General features: G+C 36.0%; 2 protein-coding genes across 2 annotated transcripts; both read right to left on the bottom strand.

Moving 5' to 3' along the window:
• Nucleotides 1-12,304: 12,304 nt before the first annotated feature.
• Nucleotides 12,305-13,724, bottom strand: LOC143589591 (putative F-box/kelch-repeat protein At1g12870). Its single transcript, XM_077070310.1, has 3 exons — nucleotides 12,726-13,724; nucleotides 12,445-12,512; nucleotides 12,305-12,356 (listed from the first exon to the last, which is right to left on the bottom strand). The coding sequence occupies exons 1-3, from the start codon at nucleotides 13,722-13,724 to the stop codon at nucleotides 12,305-12,307; spliced, it is 1,119 nt and encodes a 372-aa protein (XP_076926425.1).
• A 1,951-nt stretch (nucleotides 13,725-15,675) lies between these two features.
• LOC143589590 (F-box protein CPR1-like) lies at nucleotides 15,676-16,980 on the bottom strand. Its single transcript, XM_077070309.1, has 2 exons — nucleotides 15,982-16,980; nucleotides 15,676-15,750 (listed from the first exon to the last, which is right to left on the bottom strand). The coding sequence occupies exons 1-2, from the start codon at nucleotides 16,978-16,980 to the stop codon at nucleotides 15,676-15,678; spliced, it is 1,074 nt and encodes a 357-aa protein (XP_076926424.1).
• Nucleotides 16,981-17,576: the final 596 nt, after the last annotated feature.

Below are 17,576 nucleotides of genomic sequence, written 5' to 3'. Positions count from 1 at the left end.
TGTTCTTCATCTTCCTTGCTTGTTCTTTATAACTCTCTAAACTTTGTTCAACCTTGTTTTTCGACTTCAATAAGCCCGGGATAATCTCCAATGCCCGTTCACACATTGGTGGGTCACGCCATCCAAGAAAGGGGCAATCCGATGTCTGGAAAAGAGGAGAAACATGAAGTATAAACAATTGACTGGAACTTAAATCGAATTACACACTTACCATGTCCGGACAAGAGAAAAACCGACGACCTGGATTTCTATCAGTCCATGAAGTTCGAACAACTGCTACCTTGCCACAAACACAGTAAGCCATCATCAATTGAGCCCTGGTATTTGAATTTCGCATCGAGCCCTAATTGATTGAAGCCCTAATGGTACCCTGATCGATTGAAGGTGGGGTTGGGTTAAAAAGAGGGGGAAGACTGATAAAGGGGGGTTTAGTTGCAGAGATATATGAAAGGACAAAACTACCCTCACATGTGCCTCACGTGATGGGATTTAACTGACTTTTTCTAACCCAGTTAGCGTAAAGGACAAAACTTGTAGGAAAAAAAAGTTTAAAGTACACCGCCTGCAAGGAAACTAAAAAAAGGACACGAACCGTAATTCGTCTTATTTTAAAGGACAAAATTTGTAATTGGGTCAAATTATTATTATTATTATTATTATTATTATTATTATTATTATTATTATTATTATCTCTTACCTCTCTCTGTCTCTCTCTCCATACACACATTTATACATACACACATATGCAAATCCTCCGCCAACACTCAAGCATCACCGCTTGCTACTAGTCTGCCACTGTCAACCACCGCCGATCTCCTCCATCCAGCCTAGATCTTAAAATCATGACTTGCAACACTCGTCTTCATCGCTCACGATTCGCTCTCGACAACCAATCTGGTCATCTTCCCCAAATCAACAACGATGATTTTTGGGGCCAAAATGGGATATTTTCATAATGAACAATAGCAGTGGTCCGGCGGTGGCGATTCCATCTAGAGGTGAGAAGCAGCAGTATGGTCTTCGTGAGATTTTTTGGTATTCAATTAGAATCCAGATTAGGTCAAAAATTGAAAGAAATTGGAGTATGGATGGATCGGAATCCAAGTTGGGTAAGAGCAATAGAAAGAAGTGGGTAGCTTTCGCGTCCCTGTGTGAAGTGTGGGTCGCACGAGTCGTGGGGCAGGTTCCAGGTTCCGGTCTTTGGTGTGGTGGTAGCAGGTTGTGACGGATGGTGCTAGTGGAGGAGGTTGGTTATGGTGGCGGTGGTCTTCGTTGGTGGCCGGAGATGGCTGTGGTGGTTCTCGTCGGCGGTACGGTGGCTGCTGGAGGTGTCTATGCAGAGAGAGGGGTGAGGTGTGTAGTATTAGTATACATATAGTATGCATATATATATATATGTATGTATATGTGTGAGAGGGAGAGAGATATAGGAACATGTAAGTAGCCATGTAAGATTCAACCATTATACTTTTACACGTCATCAACCACGTCAACAGCCATCTCATCCAAAATTAACGAAATCTAACATCGTTAGTAAAAAGCTTGCTGTTGGCCAATAGCTTGAAACTTTGGACTGTTGTGGTATATTTTAAAAGTTCGGCTTAATGCCGGCCAAAAGAGCAAAGTTTGGATTATTAAAATACAATATTCCGTTAAGAAAAGAGGGTATTTTGTTTAACCTTTTTTTTAAGCGATTACAAAATAATCCGATGAAAATGGTTGATGTGTAGATGTAGTGATTTGATGATGAGGATTCCACCTAATAAAGTAGGGCAAGTGCTAACCATTTTTCGCTGCAATAAGGTTCAGTTTTGGGGGTTATAAAAATACAGTTCTTTGTTTATCATTTTACGATTTTACATAAGCTATTGTGATTAACAAGACAATTTTTTCCAATTGTCTTGTCAATTAACATCACAAACATCTCAGACCACAAGGTTTCGGTTCTTAAACATTATGTTTTTTGGTTTCATGAAGTGATGTCGAGCCTCATCCAACCTGATAAATATATATTGACTCGATTCACACAATGAAGTTAAATAAATGTTTGTTGGATATAAAGTTGATACCAATAGGATAGTTTGTTATTTAAATGATGTAAAAAGTCTTTGATAAGAAAGTCTAGATGAAACATAATAACTGAATGATTCTAACAAGCAAAGCCTAGATGAAAAGGAAAGTCCTGAATTAGAAAGGTTGTTTTAGGGAAATTTTAAAGTAAATGATAGGAAATGTAAACAATTAAAGTTAAAGGTTTAAAATGTAAATGTTAAGAAAATTATAACAATAGTCCTTTAAAAATGTAAGTTTGCTCGAAACTGGGTTAAAGTATCTAGCCTTAATATTTACTCAACCTATGTTTGGGTAAAAATGCAAGAATGCAAGTCCCTTTATAATAAAGATACTAAAACAGGTTTTAACGAGTGTTCGGGTCTTGATAATTGGTCAAACTCAAAGTCAACTTTCCAAAATAATGAATGTTATGAGATAACTCAATAAACTTTAAGAAGACTTAACCAAGTATGTAGTTCTATTGTTTTAGAACTAACAATGTTCGTTAAGCGGGTGTTCGGTATTGTCGGTCCAAACTTTGTTATAAGATCAAGTTGGATTCAAGATTCCAAGTAAAATCAGTCTATAAAGTATTTTTAAAGAAATATACAAGTCTTGATAGCTAGAAACACACTTGTGTGTCTTAAGCGAGTGAAATCGGTTTAGTTCGGTTTGGTTCGGTTTCCATCCCACAATAAGTTCATGGATGGTTGCCACATGCCCGAATATCATAGAACTTGTATAATAATTTATAAATGATGATATTTAAGTTTTACAACCAAAAAGTTAACAATAAAGTCTTTAAACAAAAGTTTGGTTTTCGGTTCGGATCTTGTTTCGGGTTAAGACCGAGATTAGTACAAACCCATAACCATGGAAATAATTAAAATGATTTTAGGAACTCAAATCTAACATAAAACTTGTTTAAACAATTATTTAACAAAACTAGTAAACAAAGTTCGGTTTACGGTTTGGAACTATTTACGGTTAAACCGAGGCTAGTCTATACAAACCCATAACCATAGAACTCAACAAATATGATATACAAACTAAAATAAGCAGAAGTTAAGCATGGTTAATAAGTATAAACAAGTTATATATATATATATATATATATATATATATATATATATATATATATATATATATATATATATATCAAGGACTACGTAAGTCCTCCATGAAGCTTTGTCTTACAAGGCCCGACACTCCACCGACCGAGACCGGAGAAGTGACCACCAAAGGTAACAAGGGGTGTATATTATATATATGTTGTATAACAATCTTCAAGTATTAATAAGAGTTAACAAGTTGATTAAAATGAAAGACTATGGTCAGTTTGACTTTTGAAAGTCAAACTGCCAAGAATATAAAGAACAACCTTAAAATCTTAAGAATTTGAGAGAGAAGATGAAGTGTGAGCAGGGATTAATGGAGAAGAGGGTCTTGTATATATAGAATAAGATTTAAGGGGTTAAGCAAGAGGTTTAATGTGTAAAAAGGGGAAAGTGAGTATGGGGCTGTTAGGCATCTAACCTTAGATGCGAAACCCCAAAAACTACGTAGTTTTGACTCAAATCCAATTAAAACCTAATTATGATTTCTTTCTGGTCGGTGACTGTGATGAAAGAATTTGTTCCATGCTTTATTGTAATGAAATAATTGATATATATTAAAATAGTTCTAATGGTTACTGCCCACATAATATTTATGAAAAGCTTTGTCGGCACTTTAGAATAATGAAATAATTGATCAAACATTAAAGGTTTATTCATGCCTGTGAATTCATTGAAGACGTTTGGAGCAAATTGGGATCGAAATGAAAACTGGAATTAACTTGCATACGGGATCTAGGTGCATTTGTTAAACATGAACAGCGGAATTTTTAATTAGGTTTTTGGATTTGAGTCAAAACTACGTAGTTTTGGGGGTTTCGCATATAAAGTTAGATGCCTAACAGCCCCATACTCACTTTCCCCGTGTAAAAATCGGATTTGGATAATAGGATGCAAAGTATAAACATAAAACAACAAACAGTCTAGTCTGTAGGTGGTCGCAATACGCGACGGGGCCAAGGCCACACCCATCGTGTATTGCGATGGGGTGCCGGCCAGCCTCACCAAGTTTTGCTTTTTGACAGTTTTGGCCCCTGGAGTTGTTTTAAAGGCATTTTAGAGACCTAAAAGAGTGTTTTTGAGACCCGACAAGTATAAAACAATATTGTAATATAAAATCCATCATTTTGATTACGTCAAGGGTTTCGGTTTACAAACGGGGTTTACATAATAAACAAATACAAAACGAAAATACGGTTGACTCGAAATTGACGAATGTCACACTTTGCATAATTTGCCTAATTAATTGCTGTCAATGTATCTATCTCAGTTATGGAGAAAGAATATGTTTGTGCCTTTAAAAGACTTCTTCGTGTGGGGGTTACAGTTCATGTCCTGTGTGATGCCACTTTCATTCTTTCGGCTGTTGAGAAAGAGCTTGGGATGGATGATGTGCGTTTGATGCTTGAAGACCTGCTGGAATGTAATGATGATATAATGCAGACAACAAAGTATGACTACTTTTGCCTCTTTCTTGTGATAGTTCTTTATAGTTGTTTCTACTATTTAAAGACTGTCTTTATTTATCATGCAGGTGTGCGAAAAGATATTTTAGTGAGCAGTTTGGTGATAGTGTTCCTACAGAGTATTTGGATTTCATGAGGCTAACCGAAGTTGGCGATCCTGATGCTAGTGTGAATCCAATTGATACGATTGCGAATTTGTTGAAGGATCCTTACTATAAGTCATACTTTCTTGCTACTGGTGGCGGTGATTTGATGTCTCGAGTACAACATGTATTTTGCAAGTTTTTTGAACAATATATTTTGTTTATCTTATTGTTTAAGAAGTGTTGTTATATTTTCTCTATAGGGCACATCTACTAATCCTGTTATCATACCAAAAAAAAGAGGCATTTGACTTTGTTGGCACCTACCAAATTTCAGAAGGAACTTTTCCTAAAAAATGGCGTCAAAGGAGGTATGCTTTGTCCGTCATACTTCCTTTTTTTTTTGCTTATTTTCTATTTTTTTCACAAGTTTAGTTGCAATTTTTACTGTTTTTTACTCAACATCCTTTATTTTGTTTTAATTTGCAGGTGGTTCACGACATGGTGGTTCCGGAGGTTAATTGTTGTTTCCATTTATGTTTGAAATTTAGTTTCAATTTCGCTGTTGTCAGGCTCATGTGATTGATATTATTCATTCAATTTGCAATTGGATTTAGGTTCACTTTTGTTTCTATTTGTGTTTGAAATTTAGTTTCAATCTCGTTGTTGTCATGTTCTTGTGATTGATATTATTCGTTCAATTTGCAACTGAATTTAGGTTAACTTCTATTTCTATTTTTGTTTGATATCTAGTGATGATTTATGTTCATGTAATTGTTACTATTCGTTCAATTTGCAATATGATTTAGGTTGACTTATATTTCTATTTGTGTTTGAAATCTAGTGATTATTTATGTTCATTTGATTGATAAAATTGGTTATAATGTTAGTATTTAGCGATTCGTTTTTTGTTTGTAATGACACAGAGCCGCTCATTTAATGATTATGATGGTGTGGTGAACCTCGTTGAGGATGATGAGATAGGGCCTTTCTTTCCGTTGGTCAACAACCTACAAAGCAAAATATTTGTGTTAGAAATTTAGTGATTATTTATGTTCATGTAATTTTAGGTTCGATGTTTTTATACTTGGGAGTGCAGAAAGCTTTCTAGCATAAAGTTAAGTACCTTAAACAAAGAGGACATGATATCCAGAACCTATAATTGTTCCACAAGTGTTAGTTGTATATCAAACATCGTATACAAAGCATGAAGTGCAAGTCTAAACGTTGTCGATTGAGAATCATTACAAACCTCGGAAAGATCCCAATCCAGAAAATGTTGATTCACAATCATGTGTGGATCACAAGTTGCGCAGATCTAGAGAATGTGGATGTGGAATATGTAGATAGAATTTTATGGTAAGAAACAACCTAGATATGTTGAGGAAAAAACTTCTATTTATAGATGAATGGTGGGTCTAACCCTAATGGGCTTTCTTTAATCTTGGGCTTGCTAATGTTAATTTAAATGGATAATGGATTAGTATTAATCCATCGGATATTGGTCCAATCGAAAGGTTATCTAAAAAATATTAATGTTTTGACTTCCTTTTTAGTGGTTGTTTAGGAAAATACCAATTATATTATGTTTATTACATTATGTGTTTATTTTCATTTTTATTATATAGAGTACAACACCACAAATTATCTTAAGTTTATTTTCTTGGGCTTGTTTAAATTGGGATGTTACCTATACATTATTAGGTTGGGTGTTAACATGAATTTAAAAATCATGTGTAAATGAAGCTAGTTTAGACATGTTGTCATAAAACTTTACAAAACAAAACCCATTAAGGATCCATATGTAAATAATCTTAAAATTTAATGATATATATAGCATTCAGAAAAAGAAAACATTTTGTAAAGAAGTGGTAGATCATTTATGAAGATGGATTAACAAAGACCAGTGGCATACTTGCGGCCTAGGTACGGGTCGACAATAACCTATGGATTTTTTGTTTCATTTGGTATATATACAACAAGATCCTAGCCGACTCCTCTGGGTTTTCAACATTAAAAGCTGGTTAATGGAGGCTAGAGTCGCATGTTCCCGGAACTTTACAGACCATTAAAGATTGGAGGGGAGACGGGTTTACTAGAAGTAAATAAAAAGAATAGTTTTAAATTGGTATTGATATATGAATTTTTTAAAAATTATTTTGTTGTTGAGTAGTGTGGACAGTAAGTCAGTAACCTGATTAAGACTTGTCATTGTAGGCTCATAAGGCTTTTAACTCATTTTTTTTTCTTTTTACGTTGTAATATTTATTTAAAAAGGTATTCATTATTTCGTCAAAGCATCTCAAATACGAGTAGCCATCCTAGTGTATATTTTCTTGATTTCGTTTATATATTTAGTTCTTTTTTTAATTTATAAGTTAATAACTTATTGATATTGTGGATTTGACCGAATGTCGAACCGGTACGAAACATATTATATATCAATTTGACCTGACCAAATGACCAAACGGGACTGATTTTTATATAACTAAGTAGCAACCCAAAAAATTTCCGACCCTGTAAAAAAGTTTCGTGGATTCACCACTTACGAAGACCTAAATGTTTCTTCTTCAAAATACATCCAAACCAGGAAAGTAAAATCTAAAACAAAAGCTAATCTCTAGCACCTACAAAATGTAAGAAAACCAAACACCAAGAACCCACTCTTTTGCAAGTGATTTTAGCAAGTAAATTAAACATCTACGAACCATAACAAACTAAGAATGATAATTTTCCCCGAATACAATACATGTTCTATACTCGTACCCGTACATGTATTTGTACCCACATATTCGGATACTCGGTACCCATTTGGAGACGGGTATTTCAATAGTCAGTACTCGTTTGATATTATGGTTTACTTTGGTATTATTGTTTATTTGTTATTTTTTGGCTGTGATATTACGGTTTTGGTATTTTAGTTTGTTGAATGCCGGTATGTACCGGTTCTCAAACCAAGTTAGCCATTTTGAAACCTGTCATGTACCGGTGCCCACACTATTTCAACTTATTTGTTACTACACCAAGTTAGGTGGAAATTTAAAAAGAAAAGAAGAGGTCGACAAAATGGAACCTAAATATACATACATAAAATTTGGTATGATACTCGGTACCATTTTTAACTGAAATTGGGTAGAGTTATTTCAACACGGTATCTATATCATCCCACAACAAACATCCCAGAGAATAAAGTGTTTTGTGTATATATGTGTGTTTAAATATCTCAAAACCACTTGTGTGCAGTGACGGATCCATGATTTTTTTCTAGTGGGTTCACTATTCGGGTCGGTTCAACGGTTCGGGCCAATTACGGTTTATCGCATGATAAAAATACGATACAATAACATAAAAACAAACATCATCATTAGACATCACTAATTGTATAATTCAATTAAAAATTTTGAAATTTCAACATAATCATTCATTCGTTCATCTTAACTCTAACTTGTATGTGTGAGACAAATCCACATCCTAACTCCAACTTGCATTCGTATATTCAACAAATAATCAATATATTAAATTTGAATCAAAAGTCAAAACATCAAATAAACAAAAATATTACCCTAAATGACTGAACTCTAAAGGGGAGGCGGATGAGAGCGGCAAAGGGTCTGCGGTGGCGGAGGGTTTAGGATTTAGGGTTTAGGGTTCAGTCATTGTGTCGTAGTGGCTGGACTATGGTGTCTTAGTTAGGGTTTGATGGAGTTGAACTGTTGAACGATGAGGGGTTGGGGGATGCTGTATGTTTTGTTACTTGTGTTGTTACAATGTGATGGGTAAATACCATAATTAATAACCACTTTAAAATTTAAAAAAAAACGTGCATGAAAGGGGATTCGAACCCAAGTTGTGACAGTAAGGAAACAAGAATTTTACCAACAAACCACAGATCCAATTTGTTAATGAGTTCACTCACAAAGTATATATGTGTTCACTTTCATATTTTAAATAGGCATTCTATATATAATCTGAAACTCAATGAGTTCACGTGAACCCGCTGAGTTATTAGTAGATCCGCCCCTGCTTGTGTAACCCACGGTTTTCCTTTTCTTCAAAAACAATTATACTAGGGGGGTGTTTGGTACAGAGAATGGAAAAAGAGAGAAAATAGAAATGGAAATGGAATTGTAGAGAAAGAGAATTGGTATGGAGAATGAGAATCATTTCTCTTGTTTGGTACACGAGAAAATAAACAGAGAACTCTACCATACCCAACCCCACCTCCACCCAACCTGACACCACTCACCACCGCAGCCCCACCACCACAGCCCCACCACCACAGCACCACCACCACAGCCCCACACCACCAGCACCACCAGCACCACCACCACAGCCCACCACCACCGGCTGCCGCCACCAAATCCCCTTCTTCAACCACAGTACACAAGAAATTAAAAAAATTCAAATTTTTGGAACATAAGATATAGAAAAAGGAGGCTCAGATCTGTCATCACTGCCTCTTTGGAGATTTTGTGGTGGTGGTTGTGGTGGCGATGATGATGATGATAATCAGAAGCCACCTGCGACCACCGCTGATTTCCACCACCACTGTCACCCACCTGCGACCACAATCACCCGACCATCTGAAAACCCTAACCTACCACGAACCACCACTTGAAACCCTAATCTCCGTTCACCCGTACCACCTGCAACCTACAACCGGTTACCATCTCTGTGTTCACCACTGCGAACGGCGGAGACGGGGTGGTGTTTGCAGACTTGGAGACGAGGTGGCGGTTGCAGACTTGGAGACGAGGTGGTGGCCGGAGACGGGGTGGTGGTCGGAGACGAGGTGGTGGCCGGAGACGAGGTGGTGACATGCTATGAGGAGGCTGCTGAGAAATGGATTTCTCTTTGTTTTAAAGAGAAATGGAATTCTCTAGTTTTAGAGAAATAGAAAGAGAAATAGAAATGAAAAGTGGAAAACAAACAAAAGAAATAATTCTAATTCCATTTCTCCCCGATCAAATCCCTCTACCAAACACCCCCTAGGTTTTTACTATTCTCCAAAAGGTTTATGTTCATCACAACCTTTATATTAAAAATTAAACCAACTTTGTAATCTCACGAGTGGAGCTCACCTACACGACACTCACACTCAATTACTCAGGCCGGCTCCGAAAAAACGAATTTTTGTAGGCTAAAGGCGAAAAAAAATTTAGGCCTTAAATAAAAGAAACATTTTTTTGTGTTTAAACAATTTAATTTTAAGTTGACTTACTTAGTTATGATTTGAGTTGTGTATAAAAATAAACATAAAAATAGTAGACCAAGCTAGATGTTTTACTCTCTTTGCCACTAGACCAAGCTAGTAGTTATGAATTATGTTAAAACATTGATTATACATATTTTTTTCATAATATACATATATATATATATATATTTTATGGAAAATAAACTTTTATATATAACACAAACCGAGTTACATCTGAATAATGGGTAAGCGAGCAACAAGCTGCGCCGCTATCCCCTTCTGAATCGCAAAGCCTATTCTACTAAATATAAATCTTTGGTTCCTCGGGCTCTGCGAGTCACTGTGGACCACCTTATGCACCCGCTCCAAGAAGTGAACCGCCTCGGGAGCCAGGGATCCAAAAGTGTCGAATGCAAATGGGTGTCGGGCCTGGGGCCGTCGACTACCCGGCCACACCCCTAGGCCGGCCCTGCAACCAGTCACCTACATCACCACCGCCGTCCGTCCGGTAACATCACCACTGTTGTCCCCTTCATCACCACCTTCGTCCGTCCCCTACATGACCACCGCCGTCCGTCACCTTCCTCACCGTTAATCACCATCGTCGTCGCCAGGTTACACCACCGCCGTCACCGTTCTTCACCACCCACATCGTTAAAAGGTACGTTTTTCATGCCAGATCTGCAACATCGCATTTCCGGCCAGATCTGCAACATCGCATTCCAGCCAGATCTGCATTTCCGACCAGTTTATTTATTATTATTATTATTATTATTATTATTATTTAATTATTATTACAGTCAGGGATCATGCGTCAGACATGGTGATGATGTGGAAGCGGACGGTCGAGGCGAGCACGTCGGGCGTTAGACGCGGACGGGGCGATGACGTGGACGACGACGATCAAGGATCAGGTGTCAGACGGAGGGTCGACGACCACGTCGATGTTCATGATGCGACGTTTACGGCCGTCGACACGCCGTTTTTATAGTTTGTGTGTATTTTGTAAAAACTCGATGTTTTTGTATATAATAATGCTTTGGTTTGGTGTATATGCGTGTTTATTGTTTTAGTAAAAAAAAAATTTGTTACAAAAACACTTATTTTTTTTAAAAGTTATTATATAAAAACAATAAAAAAAAGAAAATAAAAAAACACAAAAATTAAAATAAAAAACATATTAAGACTAAAAGTCGGTTTTCTAAAAACACCCCTTAATAGGCGGCCTATAGTGCTATAGGCCGCCTATTAAGAGGTTTTTTAGAAAAACCCTTAGTGTCTTTAAAATTTTCCTATATTTAACTGTTCAATATTACTATTTATAAACCAAAAATAAAGTTATTTATAAAGGAAAGAGATGATGTGTATGAATCACTCACATATTCTTCTGAATTATATGTATCCGCGAGACTCATTTGGAAAAACGATATGCGTAAGTATATCCAAGAACAAACAATTTTGATAGGAAAGATTCATCTAATGACTTCTCTGGGAGCTTTTATAGTAAATGGAATCTATAGAATTGTGATCAGTCAAATATTGCAAAGTCCCGGCATTTATTACCGGTCAGAATTAAACGATAATGGAATTTCGGTCTATACCGGCACCATAATATCATATTGGGGAGGAAGATTAGAATTAGAAATTGATAGAAAAGCAAGGATATAGGTTCGTGTGAATAGGCAACAAAAACTATCTATTCTAGTTCTATTATTAGCAATGGGGTTGAATATAAGAGAAATTCTAGAGAATGTTTGTTATCCTGAACTATTTTTGTCTTTTCTGAATAAAAATGAAAAAATAGGGTCAAAAGAAAATGCTATTTTGAAATTTTATCAACAATTTGCTTGTATAGAGAGACCCGGTATTTTCTGAATCCTTATCTAAGAATTTTTTCAGTCATGGTATGTCATAAGTGATAAGGACGCCACACAAATATAAAACTGTCGAGACTGAAAACATTAAAATTCAACAACAAGAAGGAAAAAAAAAAAAAAAACTAAGCAGGCTGCTAAAATAATTGTTTTTTTTTAACCCTATGCCGATTAGTAAATGCTTTTATGCAAATTAAAATGCCTCAAATAGTTCTAAATTAAATGCAAAAGTGCATGACCTTAAGTTTACAATCAAAAATCAAAATAATAATAAATTATTCAAACTATATCCAACAATTTCTCACCTCACTGGTTGAAATTCACATAATTCTCCTGAATTTAGCTCGAAAGCATATACATGAATGTTAAGCTTAATAAATAGTGGACCAACATATTCATAATATGGATGTGGGTGTTATTACTTATTTCTTAATAAGTTTATCACCAGCAGCTAGTGTCTAGTGGCTGTACTATACCAAATAAATATATAAATAAAACAATTAAAACTAAGAAGTCCCTATTACATCCACACTAGAGGGGTTTTATGCTTACAAGACCTCTTGCTTCTTTTCATGTCATTTATGAGACTTGAACTTAAAAGCTCTAAACGTTGGGATTTTAAGTGATCTGCCTTTATTAATGGACCACCAACCCCATTAGTTTCTTTTCCTCTTTTTCATGTTGCCCTTGGTACCTCTTGTAGCACTCTCCGTATCTTCCTGCCCATGCTGCATTGCATGTGTATACAAACAGAATATTAGGACATTCGGGGAAGGATCAAGTGAGAGTCCATACTTTTCATGAGAACTTTGTGGGAACCCATGAAAAACACTTCAAAATATATAATATTTTAGAAAAACTAAACTAAACGATCACTATAGCTCAAATACAACATTCAAAAATAATTATCTATATTTAAAGAAAAGGCATTTAGATCGAACCTTTACAATCCTCTTTTGTCCCTCATAATCATTATTATCATCATTAACATGGGGATGGGGAGATACGAGGCTCTTGACATATATACTAGCACAAACATGGATCCCATTAAAGGGCACACGGTTACCGTCATCAACGAAATAACTACTGTTCATTGTAATTGGCAAGTGGTGTGCAACATCATACTTGCTCTGACAACGATCATCAATAAATAGCTCCCACTTGTTGTTTTTCATTACCCATTCCGTACTCGCACCTCTTTCATATCCAGGTAATCTATATATAAATATGCATAGACATTCATCTATAACCCCTAGTATAGGCTTGCCACTACATTCATGTAGGGGGATTTCTTTAAACTCCTCCGTAGATAAATCCAAAGATAAGATTGCATCGTCCTTCTTCATGAGCCAGTAAAGTTTCCCACCACATAAGGTACCGGAAACACTCCCATAACGCATCCAACACTCAACGTGTCCGATATATTTCCAAGTATTTGATTTCAATGTTAACGAATAAAAAAACGTCACTTTGCTACCCCTCTTGTTGAACCCTGCTATAACCTTATAATCGTATGCTGATGAGTCATAACCAAAACCCCAACATACTTCATCCCTGATCTCTGAGGTATTGCGAATATGATGAAGCCAATAGGGCGGCGTTGGCAGCTTCTTTTGTTCCCTGGTCAAAGGATTGGTTACCGCGAACTTAACACCTCTAGGAGAAACACATAACAGGCCATTACAAGAACCAACAATATCAATGCGGTTCTCCCCATGCCATAAATCTGCAGCCCAAAGCATTTTGGTACAGACCCTTCTGTGTCCAAGTTCAGGATTGTTATGATCATTCGCGTAAGCATGCTTCAAGTGAGCATTGACAAAAGAAGGACCGGATATAATAGAATGCCATGAGTTGCACACGCTCTTGCATCGGATCAGATCTTTCACATCCAATCTTACCAGAATCTGCTCAACCACATCATCAGGCGCAAACTCCATCCTCCTTATATATATGATAATAATATATTAAGAACAGAGTCAAAAACGTGAAAACTTTAGATAATAATAATGTGAACTTACAACAATAAAAAGAATCTCCTAATCAATTCATCATTAAGTTTAATTTTAATTTTATATGCAAAGCAGAAAAATAAACAAATAGAAACACATACATTATTTGAGTTAGGGTTAGAACAGTCGTCCGATATGAACCTGGGTAATTTAGGGTTGGTTAAAATTAAATAGTAGCAGCATTATTTATTTGAGTTCAAATATAGCTGACCTGGGCCGGGCCTTCAAGTTTATAAGTAAATATTATTTTTGTATACACCTATAAATTTTTTAGTAGTTTAATAGTAAATATTATTTTTATACACCTATAAGTTTGTTACGTAGTACTTGCGGGGGATGAAAATATTTTAATTTTAAGGACCTTCAAACCACAACTAAATCGAACCAAAGAACCGACAAAATAAAAGGTGGCATCATCTTAATAGTCATAAAACAAAAGCTATTGATTATGTCTAAGGAGATTGTGATGTAGGCAGACCCTACATTTATTAATGACGATAAAAGTTTTTAATCAAGTCAAATTGGTCTTTTAAAGTTTTTGTAAAAGCTATCTTTATATAATTTGTAATTTGTACACATGGGATGTTCTATAAAGCTTTTGGTGCCCAGGTTGAAAATTTCATATATGATAGCTGATAGTCTTTTCCTCCTTCAAACGAGACTCCACAATTTCCTCAGATGTATGTGTACGACACAGAGAACATGGAACATGTCTAATACACACCAAACATGGCACCAACTTGGCCCGTTGCAATGTGCGGGTACGATTACCGGTACTTCCATAAACATGAAGAATAAAAGGCTAAAAGCACATATAATCGTGAAGACCATATAGAACATTTTTATATGTTATACCAAATAAGATGGCTATATTTAACTGTTCAAATTTACTATTTTATAAAACAAACATAAATTTATTTGGTATTTTAGCTCTAAGTGTATTCACACCCTATTTCCTACCACATATTCATATATATCATATATTCACATTAAAAATCACTGTATTTTCTCTTTCATGTTCAATTAAATAATACGTTTTATACCTTTGTTATTATCTTGTCTCTCTCCTTCGCTCACAATCATTTTCAGAAAATATTAAAAATTATACGGTGTGAACAATGAAACCCCAATTTAACTTTCTCATATAACATTTTCACTCTCCCCTATTCACAACCACTCATAACCATATCATATAATTTATAAAACTCTCTCACAATAATATAGAGAATAGACTAAGAATACTCATATATGTGTGACAGGTTATTCAGTCATGGCATAAGCGACAAGGACTGCACGCAAATATAAAACTGTGGAGACTGAAAACATTAAAATTCTACAAATTACACGGAGAAAAATAGCCATGCAGACCGCAAAATGAAAGGTTTTTTTAACCTATGCCGATTAGTAAATGTTTCTATGCAAATTGCTATGTAAAACAAATTGCAACTAAATTAAAATGCCTCAAGTAGTTCTAAATTAAATGCATGACCTTTAGTTTACAATCAAAACTCGGAAATAATAAAGTATTCAAACTATCGCCAACAATATCTCACCTCACTGGTTGAAATTCACCAAATTTCTCCTGGATTTAGCTCGAAAGCATATACATGAATGTTAGTTACACAACTGGTAAAGCTTAATAAATAGTGGACCAACATATTCATAATATGGATGTTATTTCTTAATAAGTTTATCACCAGCAGCTAGTGATAGTACTACACTAAATATATATATATAATAGATTAAGACTAACAAGTCCGTATTACATCCATAAGAGAGGCTTTTTATGCTTACAAGACCTCTTGCTTCTTTTTCAGTCATTTGTGAGATTTGAACCCAAGACCTCTAAGGTTTTAAATGCTTTGCCTTTGCCAATGAACTACCAACTCCATTGGTTCCTTTTCCTCTTTCTTATGTTGTCCTTGGTACTTCTTGCAGCACTCTCCGCTTCTTCCTGCCCATGTTGCATTGCCTGTGTATGTATACAAACAAAAATATTAGGACATTCGAAGTAGGATCAAATGATAGCTCATACTTTTCATGAGAACTTTGTGGGAACTCATGAAAAACACCTCAAAATATATAATATCTTAGAAAAACTAAACTAAACGATCATTATAGCTCAAATGCGTACAACATTCAAAACTAATTATCTATATTTAAAGAAAAGGAATTTAGATCGAACCTTTACAATCCTCTTTTGTCCCTCATAATCATTATTATCGTCATTTACATGGGGATGGGGAGATACGAGGCTCTTGACATATGTACTAGCACGAACATGGATCCCATTAAAGGGCACACGGTTACCGTCATCAACGAAATAACTACTGTTCATTGTAATTGGCAAGTGGTGTGCAACATCATACTTGCTCTGACAACGATCATCAATAAATAGCTCCCACTTGTTGTTTTTCATTACCCATTCCGTACTCGAACCTCTTTCATATCTACGTAATCTATATATAAATATGCATAGACATTCATCTATAACTCCTAGTATAGGCTTGCCACTACATTCATGTGGGGGGATTTCTTTAAACTCCTCTGTAGATAAATCCAAAGATAAGATTGCATCGTCCTTCTTCATGAGCCAGTAAAGTTTCCCACCACATAAGGTACCAGAAACACTCCCATAACGCATCCAACACTCAACGTGTCCGATATATTTCCAAGTATTTGATTTCAATGTTAACGAATAAAAAAACGTCACTTTGCTACCCCTCTTGTTGAACCCTGCTATAACCTTATAATCATATGCCAATGAGTCATAGCCAAAACCCCAACATACTTCATTCCTGATATTTGAGGTATTGCGAATATGATGAAGCCAATAGGGCGGCGTTGGCAGTTTCTTTTGTTCCCTGGTCAAAGGATTGGTTACCGCAAACTTAACACCTCTAGGAGAAACACATAACAGGCCATTACAAGAACCAACAATATCAATGCCGTTCTGCTCATGCCATGTTTCTGCAGCCCAAAGCATTTTGTTACAGACCCTTCTGTGTCCAAGTTCAGGATTGTTATGATCATTCGCGTAAGCACGCTTCAAGTGAGCTTTGACAAAAGAAGGAGTGGATATAATAGAATGCCATGAGTTGCACACGCTCTTGCATCGGATTAGATCTTTCACATCCAATCGTACCAGAATCTGCTCAACCACATCATCAGGCGCAAACTCCATCCTCCTAAACTTGTCCCAAACTCGTCGGCTAATCACTCGTCAGGTTTCGGGATTTTGACAAAATACCTGTTGGGTATACCCAACCCAGTGCAAAGAGAAGAAGACGAGGTTTGCACTCTCGTCCAGTCGACCGACAGGATGAGAAGATCCGAGATCGTGGGGCCTTGTGGGAAACATAAAGGTCAGCAAATGACAATTGTAAAACCGAACACAGTGGGCGCTATATCCACCCAAAAACCCCCTATAGCGTTGGGAAACACAACCCCAATTCCCCGGGCACTATGGCTTGTTTTGGGGTGGGAGGTGGTTCCCACAAAGCGTCGGTATGTGTTGTGTTTGGCCAAACTAGCCGTTTGACAACGTCTTTCTTTTTAATAAACTATGTTAGATCTCGTGTTAGAAATATAAAAAATTCATATATATCTATCTAACTATATTTATATAATTATCTACATTGAAATCCTATTTGTCGCTCTCACATCGCTCCCTCAGAGCCACCAGATAGCTCGATTTCAAAATGAAAGCTTCTCGTTCATTCCATAAATTTCGTGGGTCTAGGGGTCCGAATCTCTCTATATCATAACCTATGTATGTTC

This window comes from Bidens hawaiensis, unplaced genomic scaffold (genome assembly GCF_021521415.1).
Source record: "Bidens hawaiensis isolate Kalapana, Puna unplaced genomic scaffold, B.hawaiensis_p1.1 tig00037641_1, whole genome shotgun sequence".
NCBI classification, from domain to species: Eukaryota; Viridiplantae; Streptophyta; class Magnoliopsida; order Asterales; family Asteraceae; genus Bidens; species Bidens hawaiensis.
This window is presented reverse-complemented; position numbering and strand designations above follow the sequence as displayed.

What these genes read in the sequence shown, in the direction of transcription:
- LOC143589591 (XM_077070310.1), bottom strand. Translation starts at nt 13,724, where the DNA reads ATGGAGTTTGCGCCTGATGATGTGGTTGAGCAGATTCTGGTAAGATTG. An exon ending in GACAAAAGAGGATTGTAAAG is followed by an intron (nt 12,513 to 12,725) that starts GTTCGATCTAAA and finishes CATGCAATGCAG; the next exon opens with CATGGGCAGGAAGATACGGA. An exon ending in ATGAAAAAGAGGAAAAGAAA is followed by an intron (nt 12,357 to 12,444) that starts CTAATGGGGTTG and finishes CATAAATGACAT; the next exon opens with GAAAAGAAGCAAGAGGTCTT.
- LOC143589590 (XM_077070309.1), bottom strand. Translation starts at nt 16,980, where the DNA reads ATGGAGTTTGCGCCTGATGATGTGGTTGAGCAGATTCTGGTACGATTG. An exon ending in GACAAAAGAGGATTGTAAAG is followed by an intron (nt 15,751 to 15,981) that starts GTTCGATCTAAA and finishes CAACATGGGCAG; the next exon opens with GAAGAAGCGGAGAGTGCTGC.